This window comes from Sus scrofa, chromosome 9 (genome assembly GCF_000003025.6).
Source record: "Sus scrofa isolate TJ Tabasco breed Duroc chromosome 9, Sscrofa11.1, whole genome shotgun sequence".
Classification (NCBI taxonomy): Eukaryota; Metazoa; Chordata; class Mammalia; order Artiodactyla; family Suidae; genus Sus; species Sus scrofa.
The window spans coordinates 27,221,931-27,243,591 of NC_010451.4; the positions used below are offsets into that span (position 1 = coordinate 27,221,931).

Below are 21,661 nucleotides of genomic sequence, written 5' to 3' on the forward strand. Positions count from 1 at the left end.
CACAGCCACAGAGGTGCCAGATTCAAGTTTCATCTCTAACCTACACCACAGCTCACGGCAATGCCGGATCCTTAACCCACTGATCATGATCAGGGATCAAACCCTAGTAGGGTTCATTACCACAGAGACACAATGGGAACTCCATCAAAAATGAACATGTATTTTTCAAATGAAGAGACTAGGTCCTTCCATGCAAAGGAGAGTATTTTCTCAACAAGTATTTTACTTAATATGAAATAAATTCATTATTTCATAATAATTAATGCATATTAAAGAGTCAATAGAACAATTTTGTGGCATAACAAAACACTGTAATTCTTAAGTGAACCATCTTGAGAAAGCTTAAAAAACAGGTGTAATTGCAATAATTCATCTGAAAGAACTGAGAAAGAGTACTACCTTTATTCTCTTTAATCTTGGCATTTCATGAAAATCCTAGCAACGAATATTCCTTTCTCATGACTTTTAACCTTCCCTTCAGTCCCTGGCACGGAGGGATCAGGGTGCATAACATCGGCAGGAAAGTTAAAGTGCCTAAGCCGCCCAACTTAGGAAATAGGTCATTAAAATTCTTACATAACTTCTTTATTACACATAAAGGGAAGAAACTAGCCTTTGTCGAGTACTTGCAATAAACCAAGTGCTATGCCATGTGCTCAATATCTATTCTTCCTTTGTTTCGTTAATAGGAAAAGAAATAGACCCTTAAGAAATTAAAAAAAAAAAAAACCTAACTGTAAGTCACCATTGTCACTACTGAGTGCCAAAAATAAATACACTGTGGGTTAGTTTAAGATGATGTGGAATATCTGTAAACATTAAATTACATTGATCTGAAGCTTTCAGGTGACTTTGGGCTCTCCAAAGAAAAAGCCCAGGCTTCTCCCCAGTCCATCCTCACAACCACTGTGCTATCTCCTTGTGCTCTAGCCTCTGTCTGGGTAAATAAAAACACTTAAAGGATGGTGTTTTCAATGCATTATCTCTTAACATTTGTGGATAAGGTTATACTTGCCTTAGTTCAGTTCATCATGTAATAAGCAATATAAATGAAGCAAAAAATCTAAAATGTAGTAGTAATCACTGAGGCTGCTGTGAAAATTAGGAGTCTTGTGGGTTGCAAAGTAAAATTAAACTGGAGTTCCTGCTATGGTGCAGGGGCTTAAGAATCTTACAGCATCTTGGGTTGCTGTGGAGGCATGGATTTGATCCCCTACTCGGCGAGGTGGGTTAAAGGGTTTGGCGTGGCTGCAGCTGTGGCATAGGTCGCAGTTGCAGCTTGGATTCAATCCCTGGCCCAGGAACTTTCATTTGCCGTGGGTGAGGTCATTTAAAAAAAAAAAAAAAAAAAAGTAAAATTAAACTGAGACCAGTGAGTGATAAGTAAGTTCTATAAAACAGTTTTCCTCTTGACACGATCTTTCCCCCGACACGGTACAACCAGGTCCTAGCGCTATTATTACACCACTGGTGCCTTTGACTTAGTTTTCGTTTTGCTCATATATATATGCAAGTTGACACATAGGATTTTTAAACACTCAAAAATAATAAAGAGTAAAACCAAATAAAATAGAATTTATCATACAAATAAGATCCACATTCATTTCCCAAGTAGGAGTCAATCAAGACCTGTTTTTGGACAATTCTGTCCACAGAAGGACAAAGTTCTCTCAAGCCACAAATATTTTTTCCTAAATTTGCTTTAAGAAGTTATTTTTTTTTTATTTTTTTTTTTTTTTTTTGTCTTTTTGCCTTTTCTTGAGCCACTCCTGCTGCATATGGAGGTTCCCAGGCTAGGGGTCTAATGGGAGCTGTAGCTGCCGGCCTACACCACAGTCACAGCAACGCCAGATCCTTAACCCACTGAGCAAGGCCAGGGATCGAACCTGCAACCTCATGGTTCCTAGTCGGATTCGTTAACCACTGCACCAGAGGGAGTTTAAATTAGTACTCTAATCGATGAACTTAAAAACTCTTAATTTTAATTTTATCTAAACAAATATTTCAAACTCTGGACTCAAAAGAAATGGTATTTTGCATATCACCTGCATTCTTCTGCTCCTAAGGGGTGGCTACTAATATGATACAGAAAATACTATGTTATAGTAATGGAACTTCATGCTAACTTGAAAAATGAAAAAACAATAAAAGCTAGTTAACTCTGTTTCCAAGGTACAGAATATTACCCTCATAGAACACTTTAAACATTTATTTTCTTCAAAAGGATTGAAAAACTATTAGAATCTCTATATGGAATCTGAAACACTTTTATCATGCTGCTCAAATCAAGAAACTTGTACAGAAAAATAAACTTCTATTTCCATTTTAAAATATGATAAAAATAACTCCATTAGCCACATGAGTCATTTTTCTGTTATTTTTGTGTGGTCAGCAATTTTAGTACTGGGAATGGTTGGGTTAATAATGAAATTATTTATCTCTGATAATTTATAAATGATACAGCCTCTTCTATTAAAATCCAAATATAATTTTTGGCCTGGGTCTACAACTTGCTAGTCAAAATTCACTTTTGAAGGCAGAAGTCCTTGCTCAAGGGTCTAAGAAGTACAGACTGGGATTCTAAAATATATTTTCAACATTAAAAAAAAAAAACTAAAAGAAATAAAATATTTATGCCCTTCAAGCTCTAGTGGTCTTAGAGCAGCTGTAAAAAATTATGTCTCTGCCATGTTTCACTACCATTCAGCTCCAAATATTTTCTAATTTCTATTGTGACTTTTCTTTCACTCTTACTATTTAGACGTATACTGCTTAATTTCTAAACATTTGAGACATTTCTAGTTATTTCTGTTACTGATTTCTAGCTTACGTCCATTATGGTCAAAAGTTATACTCCATGAAATTGTAATCCCTTAAATTTGTTGATGTTGTTTTATTAATAGTGTATGGTTGATGTTGGTAAATTTTCTATGTGCAACTAAAAATAATGGTATATATTGAAGTTTGGGATGGATATGTCAATTAGTTAAAGTGTGTTATATGTCTTTAATTAAAAAAATTTAATTGAAGTATAATATATTTACGTGTTAATTTCTGCTGTATATCAAAGTGATTCATATGTATATGTATGCATATATACACATGCTCTTTTTAAAAATATTCTTATTTTTCTGCTTTTTAGGGTCACACCCACAGCATATGGCGGTTCCCAGGTTAGGAGTCGAATAGGAGCTACATTTGATGCCCTATGCCACATCCACAGCAATGCAGGATCCAAGCTGCGGCTGTGACCTACACGACAGCTCACAGCAACACTGGATCTTTAACCCACTGAGCAAGGCCAGGGATCGAACCCACAACCTCATGGTTACTAGTTGGATTCGTTTCCGCTGCGCCACAATGGGAATTCCTAAAATATTCCTTTCCATTATGGTTTATCATGGGAAAGTAAATTTAAATCCTCTCTTTTTCTGGATTTTTGTCTACTTACTCTTTCAGTTATAAGGAGATGTATATTAAAAATTTTCACACACACAAAGATTAATATCTAAAAGCAAATAGATGCTACTAACCTTAATATAATACTTACATTTTAAAATATTGGTTTACCTAGAAGGTTCATCCTAGGCTCATTACTTTTCTTTGTTCCATCTGTTTTCCCCGGGTGATTTTTATAAACAACTCTTGATGTTCCCTCCCGTGTATAGGCTGATAACTTTCAAAACTTTATCTTGAGCTTAACACCCTCTCCTGTGCAACCTCTGTTGTTCCAAGCGTGGTTTGCAGACCGAAAACAAGGGGATCACTTGGCAGTGGGATAGAAAAGTGGTTTCTCAGGTCCTGGTCCAAAGGGACCAAATAGAAATCTGCATTTCAACACAATTCCCCAGTGACTCATGGAAGTTTGAGAAGCACTGTCCATCTCTAGACTGGAGGTTTTACAGACAATGTAACGCAAAAGTGTCCAAAATACGGCAGGTTGGGTGCCCTTTAAGGTTAGAAAAGTCATCATGATAAGGCCTCTATCTACCTGATCAGCTGCCTCGTCACATTTCCGAGCACCTCATGAGTTCTGTCCTCACAACACAGAACCACTGGCTCCTGTACCCAGCATCCTGTTTCCTTACCACCCGCCTTGGCTCAGGCCTGTATGCTGTTCACCCCAGGCACCGCCTGACTCCCTTGCACTCAAGCCTCTAAGACTTAGCTTGGAGCCAAGCAGCTGGAGGAAGTCTTGCTTTAAGGACCCCATCTGCCCACACTCCTCCCCACTCATGGCTGAGTCCACAGCCCCTCCACATTCTACCAGCTCTTGTAATTATCTTTCTCTCCCACTAGCAAGGAGAGCCCCCAGAGGGCAGGAATCATGTCTCATTTAGCCTGAAAAACCTTCATACCTACCACATGGCTGAGACTACAAGGGGTGCAATAAATGTTTGTCGTATCAATAATAAACCAGTAACTAAAACACAAAGCTTCTTTATGTGGGATTTCCTGCAGGTTAGACGCTCTGAGAAATTATTATTAAATATACTCAATTGGGTAGATAAAATCTTTCATAAAAAATCATCAAAGAAGTGATAACAGGGGTTCTTGTTCCTCCCGGTGAAACTTCTGAGAGATATTGTTCAGGTCACATTTAACAGCAACAAACAAGTCATGGCCAAATCGATTACCTACAGGATTTATGAGACTGACTAACCCGGCAACTAGTCATTTTGAAGCCCTCCTGCAAACCAAGAGATGTCTGCTTTACAAATAAATGTTATGTGGATTGATGACTTGGAAGGGTTTAAGCTTTCAAAGTCTCTTGAGGCTGTGCTATTTTAATAACATTTACTATGGGATGTTCAATATCTTTTTTCGTCATAATTGAAAAGTTTCCCTCCTATTTCAAAGTCTCTCAAGAGTATTAGGGAAAAGAATGTGGTTTTAATCTGTTTTTAAGACCAGAGCGAAGAAGCCTACCCAGCTTTTAATACAGAATGAACTCCTCCAAGTTCAATCTAAGAAAATGACCTAAATAATACATTTTTATAAAATTCCAAAGGTTTCTCCAAAGAAATGCAAATTCAAGTGCAGGGTAATTATAGAGCTAATCTGGAAAAAAGCAGGGCGAGAACAGTCCTCCCCCATGCTCCTTACCCACAAAAAAGGCAGAGAAGTTTCTTACAAGCCCCATCTCTCGAAACAGCGTTTCACATCTCATTAAAAAGGGCCGCCAAGTAGGATGGATTAAATATTCCTCTCTAACTTTATTAGCAGTTGGTCTGTTCTGAGTAAAACTGTATCCAGGATAGAGTATGTTATACCCAGTAACAAAGCTGAAGCCCCTCTCTACTGGATCTGAAATATATTCGAAGATGCACTAGCACGAGAGGGGAGGCGATGGCATCAGGGTCAGTAGAGAACAAAATCAAAGGAACCTGGCCTGGCGGGAGTTCCCAGCGTGGCTCAGTGGTCAACGAATCTGGCTGGAAACCATGAAGTTGCGGGTTCGATCTCTGGCCTCGCTCAGTGGGTTAAGGATCTGGTGTTGCCATGAGCGATGGTGTAGGTCCCAGATGCAGCTCGGATCTGGTGTTGCTGTGGCTCTGGCGTAGGCCGGCGGCTACAGCTCTGATTAGACCCCAAGCCTGGGAACCTCCATATGCTGCAGGTGCAGCCGTAGAAAAGGCAAAAATACCAAAAAAAAAAAAAAACAAACAAAAAACAAAAAAAAACAAAACCAAAACCAAGAAAACAAAGGAACATGGCGGTAGAATCGTTTTGAGCGATCCATACTGAAAATACTGAAGTGGTCTGTCAGTGTGCTAAGAACAACTAAAAGGCAAAGGCAGTGAAATTAAAAAGTACCTGAATGAGGAAATGAATGAAAAGTATCTCCAGAGACCACAAAAAGACTTTCTTTCTTTTCCTTCTCGAAGCGAGTGGTCATTTCTTCCTGAGACGCCTCTTCATCTTCCCTTTCTTCTTGAAGCCTTTTCATCCTTTCCATTAAGGCCTCTAGCTCACTTAGAGAATCGACAATCTGGAGCCAGAGAAGATAACACTGGGCGTTATTAATTTAAAAGGTGTTCCGGTAAATGTCCCCATCTCCCAATGTCACCTTATGTACAGAGGACAGTTACTAAGTTTCTAAGTGCGTTTTCCAGTAACGCCAAAGAAAAGGATATGACAAAAATCAGACATTTTCAGAAGCATGGTGTTTTTGCTTCAGCTATAAATACAGAAAGTTTACATGAATGGATCTATTTACTCTAGAATTTTAAAATGTGGTATATCTTAATTACATTATCACTTATTTTAAAATCGAGGCAGCTGTATGATTTGCAATAATCTCTATTTGCTCTAAAAGCCTCCTTAACCATTCAGAACTTTAGGTACAGGCTAAATCTGTGTAGTAATTAAAAATAATGCAAAAGTATTTCAAGTATACAATATCCTGTTTAATCAGGTAATAAATTCTCCAGATAATTTTAACGTTAGCAAGTTTAAAGGCAAGATAGTAAAGAAAAACAGTTAAGAAATCTAACCCCAAAGTTGCTGCCTGTAAGGGACGCATTCTCTATGTTGTTGTCATTAGCGAGATCACAAACGCAGAAATTGTTGACTGATATTAGCCTGAATCCATTGGAGATTTCTGGATCTCTTTCTGGATTGATGCCACTACCAAAAACAAAGCTTGCCAAAGCATGATAATGTGCCAGCAGGACCACAGCATGTACCAGTTCAGGCAGAGACCAATTATTTTCTCCAGTTTTGACAAGTTTCTGAAATGAAAAAGCAAAGCAGAGTGAAAGTGAAAGTCACAGAATGCTACAAAGCAATTTTAGAAAACATGGAAACATCTATACAAGTTCAGACGTCTATTTATAGCAATGATTCTTAAACTTCCCTTTTAAGGTGTTCGATAGGTTAAAGATCGAGCTTTGTCAAACCATGTTACTTTAAACCTACCAAGCCTAACAACACAATTATGTTGCAGCTTCTTTTAAATTCCTTATACATACACAATGGAATTTCTGCTTCTAAAGCACTTTTACATATTATGCTATTTTCAAAAGGTCTTCTCAAGAATCCGAGAACATTGAAGCTAGAAGAGATTTTAAAAATTATCTAGCAAAACCATTTGTTTTAAGGTTTTAAGGTAGAGACTCTAGCCTAAAAATCACATAAAAATTTAATCCAGCTAGTCCACTTCTAGTTATCTTTTTATATATCTTCTCATGGAGAAAGAACCTACAGCAGATGACAGAAACTATAGAATGCAACCTCACATTTGAAAGAACATAAAAATACCAAAGCACTTTTTTGCATACGATTTTACTTGATCCTCCAGATGAATGATGGAAGTGCATAAGTGAAGCTGTTAAAAACACTCATCCTCCTGCTACCAATTCCATCTCTTAATCCATCAGGGATTCTCTCCCATCAGTCTCCGTCTGTTTGTCTGTCTCTTTCTCAGTATGCATGTGGGTGTATCCTGCTGCCTGCCTTCCCAACCACAAATCTAAAACTTTCATTTGGCTTATTTCACAGCTAAAACCCCAAACCAAAACACTGCTTTTGCTTTACTCTCCATTTATCTACATACAAATTTAATATATTACTAAATTTAATACTACCAAAAGCTCAGGGGGGAAAAAAGGAAAAATCAGTCATATTCTATCACTCAAATGCAACTTTTACATATCTTTTTTTCATTAATTAAATTATTTGGCTGCACCCACAGCATGTAAGAATTCCCAGGCCAGGGAGCAAACCCATACCAAAGCAGTGACAAAACTGGATCCTTAACACACTGTGCCACTAGGGAAGTCCTTATTATCTTCTTTTATTTTTATAAGTATAATTCTATAATGGGAATATACATTCATTTTTCTCTGCTTTTCAAACCTGACATTTTGACGTGTTCTGATTTTCATGAGGCTACACTGTCTTCTGTTAACTTTTAAGCCTGGGCTATACTGCAGGCCAGAACTGTGTCCCCATTCCCTTACTGTTAGCTATTCAAGTTGCTTCTAACTTTCTTTTTATTTGCTACTATAAATCACATCTTCATGATATAGCTTTGTTCAGATTTTACAAACAATCCTAATAGGGCTTTTAGGGCAAAAGGTATTACTATTTTTATGACTTTTTTTTGGGGGGGGTCTTTTTGCCTTTTCTAGGGCTGCTCCTGCGGCATATGGAGGTTCCCAAGCTAGGGGTCGAATTGGAGCTGCAGCTGCCAGCCTACGCCAGAGCCACAGCAACGCGGGATCCGAGCCGTGTCTGCAACCTACACCACAGCTCACGGCAACGCCGGATCGTCAACCCACTGAGCAAGGGCAGGGACCGAACCCGCAACCTCATGGTTCCTAGTCGGATTCGCTAACCACTGCGCCACGATGGGGACTCCTATGACTTTTGATAATACTGACGAAGAGCTTCCAAAAAGATTGGTAGACTGTCCAATGCCTTTGCCAATTTTTGTAGGATTATCGTGAAACCTGAAAGGATAACAGCACTGATCACCTGGGATTTCTCACTTTATATTCATTTCTGCATTTTTAATTCATTATAACCAGGCTTCTTTTTCAAGCAAACTCCTGAAGCTACTTTCACTAAGGTCACATATGACCTTCAAATGGCCAAAACTATTTCTTTTTAGTCCTTAGCTTATTTGATCTCTGCATTCACATTTCCTTCATTTCCTCCCTGATTGAACTTACTCTCCCTTGACTTCAGCAATTCTATTATTTTTTTAGTAGTGCCCTTCCCACCCTGAGATGGCTCCTTCTCCATCCCCCTCCCACCCGCTTCTTTTCCTGCTTGCCTCTGCAATGTCAGCTTGATCTAGTCTATCTATAATCTTCTTCCTTGTACAATATATCCCCGGATGGATCATTCACCCCTTCAACTTGACCTCTGCTTATCTGTAAACAACTATCCAATTTTATTGCTGATCTATCCTTTATCTTGAGCCACAGACCTGCATTTCCTTCAGTAACAGGACATCATCACACAGATGCCAGGCTCCTCTTCTCATGCCTGTGTGTGCTATCCTGCTCATGGCATTGCTTTTTGCCCATGTAGAGCGAGTCTCAGGTTCCAGCCCCCTTTTCCATCTTCACATTCTGCTAGTTACCAAGTCCTGCGTAGTCTCATGCAGAATAATCATATACAATCTGATCCCTCCTCTTTATCTCCCTATGGCTTTTAAAAAAAAACCCCAAACTCTCAGGTGGATTACTGCAAATGTTTTCTGACCGGCTTCCCTGCTTCTAGTCTGTATCATTTATAATTTACCCTCTTCATCCCCAAATATGCTCCTATTACAACTCAGCTCAGAAACTTTTAATGATTCTCAATGCTTCATCATAGCAGTCTAAGCTCCTTTGATCATCTATACTTCTGACAGTAACAACCCCTATGTATGCTTTTAAATAAATGACTACACACTTATGAAAGACAACATTTTATATAGTTGAGTTATAGACAGGTCCTATCACACTAACATTATACAATACACAAATATAGAAACGTAAAAGAATGAGACAACACCCACACATTTTCTAACATTTGGAAGGATTGTCTTATGTGCCTCCTAACTCTGGAGACCATAACTTTCTGAAGATAAAATACAAATACTTTAATGCAGTGTTCATTGCGTCACACAATATGATCCTAATTTTCCCATCCCCTCTCCCTCACCCTGATCACACTTCAGTAACCTGAAACTGTTAGCTACTTCTCTATTGTTTCATAATATTTCATGTTCATTGTCTGTCTGGAATGCCCTCCTTTACTTGAAAATTCCCACTTATTCTTTAAGTCCTATCTCAAATGTTACCTCTTTTGTGAAACCGCCTGGTCCCATTGTCTTTATTCCTATACCTTCATTTGCTACTGTGCTGGAATCATTGTCATTACTCCCTGTATCTCCCCGCTGAGATGCCAAGCAAGTCCAAGGGCAGGGTCTATCTTTTTAGATTCACCAAAGTATCTGGCACGAAGTTATTAACATGTGGCATAAAAATAAGGGTTCTTTCCTTTAGCTAACTAACATATCATCAAACCAGAATACAAACCTCACTGTGCTTCACAGATTTTCACATAGATAAAAACAGAATATGCAGACTGACAAAAGCTAAGTTTGGTTTAACTGGGCAAATAACTCACAAAACAATAGTTTAAAAAGAGGATCCAAAAACAATTTTTTAAAACCTTCAAAAAACAAACAAATAAAAATCCAGGGACATTTCTATGCATTGCAATCAGGGGTTTTAAATACCTAAGGCTTTGCTGATCATAATTTAGATAATGACTCCTATTTATTGAATAGTGACCAAGTACCAAGCACAGTGCTAAGCATATTCTCCAACAACCTCACCCTGGAGGCCTTTCACACTCTCCTTTTCAAGGCCAAGGGCTCCAGCCAATCGCAATTCTATTTCTTATCTAATCTCTAGTTTCTAGAAGCCTGTCAGCATTCACACACCAGTTGGGAAATAACTTGTTTGCAAAATCATTTTTTTCAAAATAGTTAAACTATGAATGTTAGAACTAGAAAGGAGTTTAGAACTCATTTAATCTAGGCCCCTGGTTTATAGAAGGGGATGGAACTACTGAACCCCACAGACGTTACCTTACTAAAGGTCACAAACTAGTGGGTAACAGAGATAGACACGAGAACCCAGGTACCTTATCCTGCTAGTGCATTTTCTTGTTCCACCTACCGCTAGAAAGCAGAAATCAACTCTTCTCATAACTACTCCCTAAAACACTTAAACAAGCTAATTACTGATGACTTAGAGAGAAGTATTCATTTATATTTAAATGGAACCCACTGACTTTCTAAATTTATCTTTTCTACATATATGAATACACTATCTTTATTTTCAAGTTCCTAATATCCAAGTATTCAAAATAAAGCCTTATGCAAAATATTTAACTAAAATATTAACTCTTAGTGAGAATCATCAGTAAACTTTTTCTTTTCTTAAAGAAACACTCAGTACCTGAATGTGCTCTTTTGTGATCAGCCAGGGTCGGTGTGCTAATAGCTTGTTTATTTCATTAAGATTTTTCAGTCTTTGTGGTACATATTCCAAACCATTCAACCACTCGGCATTACCTCCTGTCTTTAAAAATTCATCCACGTGCATGTTTATTAAGTAAGAACACTGATGTCTAGCTGCAGCCTAAAACAAAGACAAGAGTTACTGGATAAAACAGTCATGGTATATAGTCTTATTCTATATTACTAAAATAATAATTTAGACAGAAGTAAGCATTTTTATAGTTAATAATTCTTCTCATAGCTAATAATTCTTCTTATAGAATCCTCTTCCTACAACTTATATCACAATACTGTCATAGATTCCTGAATCAATGCATAAAGCTGATACTTTACACAAGCAAATGTCACATGAAGCCAATTACTTCCTCATCCAGAAGTTGCTAAGGGTCATCTTAGAGCCACTTTCTAGCTCTGTTAAGGAAATAAATGTCCAGTTCATTAGAGTAAATGACATCAACTGTATTCTATTTAAAACATAATCAAATCTCATTAACTTGTATTACACCAATTCAGAGTGCATGCTAATTTGAATATTTCTCTCATTCCCTTTCAGATAACTCTGAATCAGCCTTATCTGTGCACATCATCCTATTGAGATGAAACTGAAGCTCAATGACCTTTTCTGATATGTGCTCACCAGAATCGGCCTTGATAGTGACAATGGGTAAATCCGGGCAAAGCCAACCTTTCACCTCTCCTCTCCTTAGGTCTGCTCCTCAGTTAAATAGTGTTGTTTTATTCTATTTTCTACACTTTATTTCTTTCTTCTCCAAACCTTAAACTGAATAATCCTAGCCAAGTTAATCATTTAATAACACACAGAAGGTAGCCCTTTTTTTTTGTTGTTGAAAACTTCAGTGAGAGCATAAACAAATTAAACTTGAGGAAAACTAACTCCGGCTGGCTCTGTTCACTGTGCCGGCCCAGCTGCTCTGCTAACCTCTCCAAATACACAGCACTTGCATCTTGTGCTTATTCCTCTTTTCTCCAGCAACACTCCAACTGTAGCACTGTTTCTACCCTTCTTACCCCTGCTGCCTATCACCCCAATTTATAATTCTCTCCCCTACCAAACATTAGTTAGTTTGTACCAAGTACTAAAGTTAGAAGTATTATAATTTATTTAAGAATTCTCCTATCTAGTCTCCTTTGGTGCTGACTGACACTTTCCTTTTTTTTTTTTTTTTTTTTTTCTCCGCTTTTTAGGGCTGCACCTGAAGCATATGTTAAGTTCCCAGGCTAGGGGTAGAATCAGAGCTGCAGCTGCCAGCCTACATCACAGCCCCAGCAACATGGAATCTGAGCCATGTCTGTGACCTATACCACAGCTCACAGCAACACCAGAGTCCCAACCCACTGAGCCAGGCCAGGGATCGAACCGGCATCCTCATGGATGCTAGTTGGATTCGTTTCCACTGCACCACAATGGCAGCTCCTGATACTTTCCTATTATTTGGCCAAATTGGTGATGTTCTGTTTTCAAAATTTATTTTTTATTTTTCAGATTTTGATGGAAATATAGTCGATTTCCAAGATTGCGCCAAATCAGTGACATCCTTTCTGTGCAGGATGATGAAACATGTTACAAACAACTGTTCCGGAGTTTCTGTCATGGCTCAGTGGTTAACGAATCCGGTTCCTAGTCGGAACCTCATGGTTCGATCCCTGGCCTTGCTCAGTGGGTTAAGGATTCGGCATTGCCGTTAGCTGTGGGGTAGGTTGCAGACGCAGCTCAGATCCTTCGTTGCTGTGGCTCTGGCTTAGGCTGTGGCTACAGCTCCGATTAGACCCCTAGCCTGGGAACCTCCATATGCCGCGGGAGCAGCCCTAAAAAAGACAAAAAAAAAAAAAAAAAAAAAAAAAGTGTTCAGACAACTGTTCCATATTAATAATAAAAGCAAAGTATCAGGAACAAAAACTTAGCCTGTAGGTGAGTAGGTACATGACTTCAGACCCAACAAGCATCTTTAACCGTTAAGAGATTAAGTATGGAAAATGATTTTACTGATAATTAAATGAGAAACATTTAGTACATGAACTGGCTTAAAGCATTCAAAATGTAGCCAAGGAACTTGGGATCCAAAAGGCCATAGACTTCTTCGGTTCTTATCTCCACATAATCATACTTGGCTGGCAACGAACACAGAGTTACTATTAGGAGGGAGAAGGCCTAAGCGAGGATGACGTCACGGGAACCCGGAACCGGAAACAAGCGCACCATGATGGCGATGTAGTGCCGGTGCGGGAGTGGAAGCGGGCCGTCCATGCGCAGCATGTAGAACTGGCTCCTCAGGAAGGACTCCAGGTACTGCGTGTGCAGACTCATGACCTGGGTGATGTTGTCCAGGCGACCGGATGTGGAGTATTCTTCCACGAGAAAGTTAGTACGTTCATCCACTGTGTTGGCTTGGACAACCTTACCACCAAGAAACAACACAATCATGACTGAGAAGTAAACACGCCGTTGGTTTACATACATTATGCCACGACTGAAGCAAATGAATGTTCTTTTGATTATTACCAGACACTGAAATTATGCCGTTGCCCATACTAGGATCAGAAATTTAAAAAACAGAAACAAAACAAAAAACGATTCATTTTTGGCTCTGGGACCACAATTTATTAAACAACAAATGTCAAATTATCAAACATTGTACACACAGCCATGAAACTGGAGAAAAGAAGCTCCCATCTGCTTTGCCAGACGCATAAGGCAAAATTTTCAGGGCCTGCTTGCCTGATTATTGTTACACCAATTTATGGTGAGACAAAAGTAGTGGCATCTGATTTAATATATTTACAGTTTTATCTCAATAGCCTATGAAGATACTTAATCACATTATCTTAAGAGAAATATTCTTAGTCTGAGCCTTTGCTTCTTGTTATTAAACGTAAAAAAAGCTTTAGGCAGTCTTTTTAGGGACAAAGAAAAAATATGATTTGTAGGAAAGTGTTAATTGAAAAATTAATAGGGACAATAGAATTCCTACTTTAAGCATATCTATTAATTATTAAAGACAAGTTATTAAAATGGACTTGCTGCAACCAAGGGAATCAAAGGAGCTTTCTCAAAAATAGATTATTTATATATATCTTTATAAACAATGACAGCTTGGGCATCAAACCAAGAGCTGGCTCGGAAGGTGTTAGGAGCTCATTAGCACCTTTTGGAAGGACCCAGCTCTGTGGGAATTAATGGACATCAGATGTGTATTTCTGGGACTATTTCATCATTTATTGGTATTTTAGAATCGAGTTCTAGAACTTAAGAAGAATATGTTCTTTATTTTAGATAAGGAAACAGTCAAGATAAATTCAAGCTCATATACCTACATAATAGCAGAGCCTGGTCTAGAATCTAGATCTCCTGAGACCAATGGCCTTTCCAAAAATCCACACTGCCATTAAGAAACTGTTTACACTTCAGGGTTGGCTTTATTGTCTTTTTGAAAATAAGTACGAATTATACAAAGGCACTATTGACTAAGGAAAATTTAATCCTGAAGGAAATACAATGTTTGAAAAGTGTAAATTGTGAGGAAATGTTCATTATAATGGTGTAGAAAAGAGGCATTCCACTTCAGCTCATTACAGAGCCAAATATATTTCCATTTGCTCATTTCCCCCCATTTTGCTAACTACAGGGACCAAGATAATAGTTAAAAACATAACAGGATCAAGATAAACCACATATAATTAGGGATAGAATATTTGTTGCTTTTGTTTTGTTTTTCAGCAAAAGCTGTTTCTGTTTAATTGATGCCTAAAATACATTAATAGACTCACATGATGAAATAGAGCCTGAAAACAGTGGTTGCTTCTGCAAACCAGATTATCTTCAGACACATACTATGTAAATGACTGGGTTTCAGGAAGTCTTTATATATATATATATATATATATCAGGCAATCACTCCACTAAGGGCAGCCCTGTGCTCTCTGAGGGAAATAGAACAAGCACAGCAGTTTCTCGAATGCATGGTCACCACCTAGATCAGCTATAGTCACTGAACTCCCAAAACATTACTGTTAACTTTGGGCTTTCATGTAAATGGTAAGGTCACTAAAAAGGCAAAAGGAACATGATGGAACTGCTGACTCTGGCAATGACCTGGCATATATTATTCAAATTCTACTCATCCTTTCGTTTAAGACAATGCCTGACACATAATAGGTGCTCTATAAATATTTCTGAACAGTATAGGAATAATGCTGCTACTTTAAAATAAATGATATCTTTGCAGCCAACAGAAAATTTGTATATATAACCATAGTCAGTATGAGTTAATAACTTTTTTTTTTTTTTTGTCTTTTGTCTTTTTAGGGCTGCACCTGTGGCATATGGAGGTTCCCAGGCTAGGGGTCCAATCCCAGCTGTAGCTGCCGGCCTACGCCACAGCCACAGCAACACCAGATCCGAGCCTCGTCTGCAACCTACAGCACAGCTCACGGCAACACCGGATCCTTAACCCACTGATCGAGGCCAGGGATCGAACCTCCAACCTCATGGTCACTAGTCAGGTTCGTTAACCACTGAGCCATGATGGGAACTCCATGAATTAATAATTTTGTAAGCAGAGAAAAACTGAATTACTGGTCTTTATTAAACTTTTCTTAGCCCAAGTATACCTTAGAAGCATCGAAGAATCTACAGGTTCTAAACACTGCTGTGGTCTTTCATAGAGCTGTATACCCACAAAACAGGCAACACAAACTTGAATTTATTACAATCTCCTTTGTGTCAATTTATAACCTTTCTTTCTTGCATTTACCATCTGGACTCCCCACCCTCATCAACGGGGACAGCTTGTAGCAGAGATTCTGTGACATTCGGGTCCATCAGAGTCTTAGAACCAAAGAGAGTAACCACTAGTGATAAAATATCAGTATAAAGAAATTTAATAGGTTTAGTGGGGAAACTCACTCTTTCATTTCAAAATGTCTTTTCTTAACATTTATGTGACTAATAATCACCACGAAACACTGGCCATTTTAAAACCTTAAACCTTAGGTTAATATTAAGTTTTATTACTGTTAGCAAAGCAATCAAATACGGTATTTTAAATTTTACATTTTTCTAACCTTCTAGTACAGCCTAACTCTAAAATAAGAAGGCAGATTATCACACACACAATCTTGTAAGTGAAAGTTGAAAATACCTCTGTGGTTTTCCGACATATAAATAAGAAATAAGAGTACATCACATGTTTACTTCCACATTAAAAAAGATATTCTTTGACACGATTAATTTTTTTTTTTAATCACACTTTGTGTGTATTAAGACAGATACACTTACTTCCTTCTCTGGAATAAAGGCACTTGGTCCTCTTGTCAAGGGCTGAGATACTCTGATTCTTTTATCCTGTTTTTAAAAGGAAAGTTTTAAGCATTAATGATAACTTAATGATAACTTTCCAAGGAAAGTTAAATTGGTGCAAATTTACTGTGAAGATACTAAAGTAAATAGAATAAATAAATAGAATTACGTAAAATCATAGCAAGTTTTGGGTCTCAGATCCAAAAACAACAACAACAAAAACCCAGAGGGACACTGTATGAGCAAAATAATGGGACAGACATGCTCCTACCACAGTACAGGGTACACAGTAAACTCCTCAAACATCATTTCCCTCGTACTCTACAGCACCAGAGGCTTTTAGTCCATATTTGACATGACTGGAAACCATCCACCTCCATAATAAAATCATATCTAATATGAGTAGACTTAGACCTCAATTTGAAAACTAAAGGAAAGGTTAGATTCTAAGAGGATTACATGCAACTCCCCAAAGCAATGCTCTGACTTGTGTTTTTCTTTCTGAATAAAAGAGGAATAAGCATATCTAATGTAAAGTTTTCAGGCTTTGAGTTAAGAAAAATGTAAAACTTGGAGAAGCAGAGGTTAATTTGAGAAATGGAGACTTTAACCAGGTTTATTGTTCCGCTTGCTATCCTACGTAGTCTTAACAATTGCTTAATTGATGTTTTTCATTTTTTTGTTAAACTATTTTAGTTGAAAAATATTTTGGTGTCCTCATTTAAGCCGGACTATCGTATAAGCCAAGAAAACTCTCATCAGGGACTAACTTCGTTCTCTGGAGGTAGGGTGAAGAGGAGGAATAGTCAGAGGGAGGCTCTGATGCTTTGAAATCCTTCTTAGCCAGGAGAAGACATAGGAGAAATGACTTAATTTTGTTACAATAAGAGTAATAGTCTAAAGTTCTAAATAGGAGCCCTCCAAAGCCATAGATGAAAATAGGGACTATATCATGGTTTATAAATATTATAAAAACTGAGTGGAAACTGAAACATGGAACAGATGTCTGCTGAAAAAGCGTTAATATTAAGTTCGCCACCAAGCCCTCCTCAGGAAACTGCTAAAATGAGGAAGTAGCTCTAGGTGGTTTCTTATCCAAGAAGGGCAATGTCAATTTCACATTACGTCCTGGCCACGGTCGACTGGACCAATCAACACCAAAGCTGTGTGAGTGCCTCGATGAAAAAGTTCTACCCAAAGCAAGTTGAGGGTAAAGATTGTAGAGTCCTAGAGTTTTGGAAAGGAAGGTGATCTGATAGAGAAGAGACACAACACGGCAGAGGCAGAGAGGAAACAATGAAACAGCAGCAGAGTAGACATCAGCAGATACCTGCTTCTACAGGAAAACCACTCGAGTGTCTAAGGATTCACAAGAGAAAGCAACTCTTCTTTTTCCTCTTTCTGTCCCTCCCCCCTCTCTTCTTCCTTCTCTTTTTCTGCACAAGGTAACCTGAATCTTTTTTTTTGTTGTTGTTGTTCCTTATAATCCAAGAACCTGCCAAACACAAAACAATTATTTAAATCCCTTATTTCAGTAGGAAGCAGCCAGGCATCCGACGATACTGCGACAGACTCTGAGGATACAGGGTGAGCCAAACAGATATGGTCCCTGCCCTCCTGAGCTTGCCACATAGTCTTTATCAATTCTCAGGGTTCTACTAAAATAAAAATTTTACCTAATCATCATGTTAAACTGCTAATGTTTTAGAGAGACTGAGGCATCGAGGTTGTATTTGTGAAGTGATGATAAAAAGATCTCAATCTCCCAGTTAGCATATCAGAGGATTCCACGTAAAAAGGAGTAATTCAGAATTTCTAATATCGGTATTTCTTGCCTACATTAACCGTCACCTAGATTTACCCAGAAAAAAGATTTAAAAGGAAATAGAGTTCTTCCCTTTGCTAGCCTCTGTAAGTTACAGAAAATAGAATTTCAAATACTCTATATAATACCACCTCATGTGCCAATATGTGAAAAGCAATTTCCTTGACAATTGATCTTTTCAAATAAACAAAGCAGTTAGAGGAACTGACTGTGAGAACACATCACAGATTTGAGGAGAAAAATGTCAATAGGGAGACAAATAGAGATAAATTTATACTTATTTAAAAAAACCACAAACTTCAGAGAAAATATATAGGGAGGAAAATAAACTAGAAGTATACAAGGGACTTTGGAGATAGAGAATGATTTATTACAAATATGATTTATTTATAAAAACCACTGATACATTTATCAAATAAATTTACCTTTATAGGCCTGAAATAGTTATTCTGCCTACCGAAGTATTTTCTAGAACCAAAGAGGTTTAAATCAAAAATAGGTTTTCATCACAAATGGAACTGCACACTAATGCTCTTAAAGGGATATAATATCTATTAATTTTAACCAATTGATGAGAAGCAACGGACACTGGATTTAATCTGTGTCTATATTCAATTGTTCATTTATTCAGGAAATAGTCATGGAGCATTTACAATGTGCTGGGGACAGGAGGGACACAAATAAGGAGTAGACTGGCAGAAATGTATTAACTAACGACATCATATGATATAGTCCAAAGCAGGTGCATCTAAAAGTGATATGGAAATATATCACTTTAGCAGTTAGCATTTACTTAGTCATTTTCTATGAGTTATATACAGTTTCCACTATTATAAATAATGCTTTGATGAATATCTTATGCTCCTTATCCCGGGGGAATATTCTGTGGTACTTAGGATAGTTTCTTTTTTTTTTTTTCCGTTCTTTTTTTGGCCTCACTTGTGGCATATGTAAGTTCCCAGGCCAGGGACTGACTCCAAGCTGCAGCTGCGACCTACATCACAGCTGCAGCAATGCTGGATCCTTAACTCACTGCACTGGGCCAGGGATAAAGCCCACAGCAGCACAGAGACAATGCTGGGTCATTAACCCACTGTACCACAGCAGGAACTCCTAGGACAGTTTCTTTAGGAAGATTCCCAGGTGTAGATTTCCTTGGGTTTAGGTTATAGATATATTTAAAGTTCTTGTTGCACAGTACTGATATATTTTTACCAATTTTATTTTCAACAGCTGAGAAAATGTTCACATAACCCACTAACTCAAAAGTGAAAAACATCATTCAAAAGTGTTTGAAAACTTAATTGCATACTTATAGAGGTAATATTTCTTAAACAGAGTTGTGGATCAGAACTGAGTTTTTAATAATGCAATTCTGGGAGTGACGTGGTCCTTGGACCTGAGCCGGAACAAACAAACAAAAAACAACTCCCCACACAAAGCAAAACAAAATGGAAAGATACTGCAAGAGCCCAGGGAAAGGTGATGTGGCCTCACCTACGAGAGCTGTTCATCCACTGAAGAGAAGCGAAAACTAACATCATTTTTAAGTTTTACCACTACCTTTATTTCTTGTTTATATTTTTTTAATGGCATCACTACTGATATGATCAGCCTACTTCTTGCTTCTGTAAAAGGAGCATCTTTTCTGGTAAGGACTCTACTATTGTCTCAGTTGACTGCTTTGTATATTTACATGAAGGTGAAAAATTTTTTTCATGATCAAGGCAACTTATAAATTATACTTAAAACTCAAAGTTTATTCCCCGCCTCTGAAATGTTTTTAAAATTCATAAAATAAGACATAGAAAAAACCGGAGAGCACCATATCCAAAAGACACCCTTTACAACGATTAGTTGGAGTTGTGGTTTCCTGTAATACCTTGTAATACTTTCCCTCAGCCTTTATTTCAAATCCAAAATGCCCAAGGACTGGGCTCCTACTTTATTTATGCCCAATTAATTTTTCTGAAGTCTCTAAACTTGGGTCACCTTATATGGTAGCCATCAGCCGTATGTGGCTAAATTTAAATTAATTAAACCTAAATAAAGTTAAAAATCTAGTTGCTCATTCAAACTGGCCACATTTCAAGTATCCAATAGCCAATGTACAGGCCTGTGCAGACAGCTCCATCACAGAAATGCTGTTTAAGACAATATGCGATTTTTTTTTTTTTCTTTCTCAGCCGCATCCATGGCATATGGAAGTTCCCAGGTCAGGGACTGAATCCAAGGTGCAGCTGTGACCCATGCCACAGCTACAGCAATGCTGGATCCTTAACCCACTACCAGGCCAGGAACTGAGCCCGTACCACCTCAGAGACAACACCAGATCCTTAACCTGCTGTGCCACAGTGGGAACTCATGGTTTTTTTTTAATTACATCTTTAGGCATTTTAATGCTTTTCCGAATGTGAAATGACTGCTCTGCAGACTTACTGGTTTGATGGGCACACCTACTCAATCCCATAACCAAGCATCTTAATATAATTGCAGAAATGCTCTTAACCAAATTGAGACTGGATCCAGACAGAAGCAATTCAGGAAAAGAAAAAAAAAAAAATCAGCCAATCTTTGTCTCAATGTCTGCACATATATTAAAGTCTCCAGAAAAATATCAAGGAATTTCCCCCTCCCTTTTAAAAATTACAGTTAAAAAAACATAACTACCCTCCTAACAAAATGAGTGCACCGTACAGTACTGTCAAATATAAGCACAAAGTTGTACCACATTTGTCTAGAATGTCTCCATCCAGCATAACTGAAACTTTACATCCACTGAACACCAACACCCCCCACTCTTCAGACCCCCACTGAGATGCCCCCTGTGCAATAAGCTGCCTTCTCACCTCGGAGCACAATTCAGATCTGCCTCTTTCTAGGCAACTCTCTCGCAGCTCAGCTTTCCTAGCACTGCACCATCCAATCCACTTACCAACCACTTCTATTCTTTGCCTAGACAGTCTCTACATTTCTTTCATCCATAACCATTCTCTTGAGTGATGTGTTCTCATCTATGGCTTCCATCTTCTTGATACAAACAAAACTCTACTGAACTGCGTGACTTTTTGCTATTTGGGGGGAGGAGGGTGGAAAGGGTAAAGGTGAGAAAAGGGCCTGTGATAATGAGCAAGCCCTGCGACCAACTCCTGGGTCTTTGCTCTCTAGCTCAGAGCTAGTTCTGCTCTGCCCTTTCGTCCGTTTGGGGGACATTCTGAACTGCCTGTGACATACGGCACCTTAAAATTAACATGTTTAAAACGAATCCCCTATCCCAAACCAGCTGCTCCTCACTTTCTTCTTTAAGTTATACAATCATCACACACACCAGTAATGCAGGCTCTGATTTAGTTCTCTCTTACCCCTCGTCCTAGGAATCTGCATTCAAACAGTATAGTGTCTACATCCTAGAACTGCCTTTTCCCAATGAAATCTTCGCATCATCCTTTCCCCAGCTCTTTCTCAATCCTAAGGGCTTCTGTCCTGCTGA

At 38.2% G+C, this 21,661-nt stretch overlaps 1 protein-coding gene across 1 annotated transcript in view; it reads right to left on the reverse strand.

Moving 5' to 3' along the window:
* SESN3 (sestrin 3) overlaps positions 1 to 21,661 on the reverse strand; it is a 71,967-nt gene that overhangs the window by 14,692 nt on the left and 35,614 nt on the right. The window contains exons 2-6 of the mRNA XM_003129758.5: positions 16,326 to 16,391; positions 13,248 to 13,445; positions 10,968 to 11,150; positions 6,498 to 6,734; positions 5,818 to 5,992 (exon numbers count right to left, since the gene is read on the reverse strand). Coding sequence (XP_003129806.4) covers positions 5,818 to 5,992; positions 6,498 to 6,734; positions 10,968 to 11,150; positions 13,248 to 13,445; positions 16,326 to 16,391 — 859 coding nt within the window. The remainder of the gene's footprint in view (positions 1 to 5,817; positions 5,993 to 6,497; positions 6,735 to 10,967; positions 11,151 to 13,247; positions 13,446 to 16,325; positions 16,392 to 21,661) is intronic.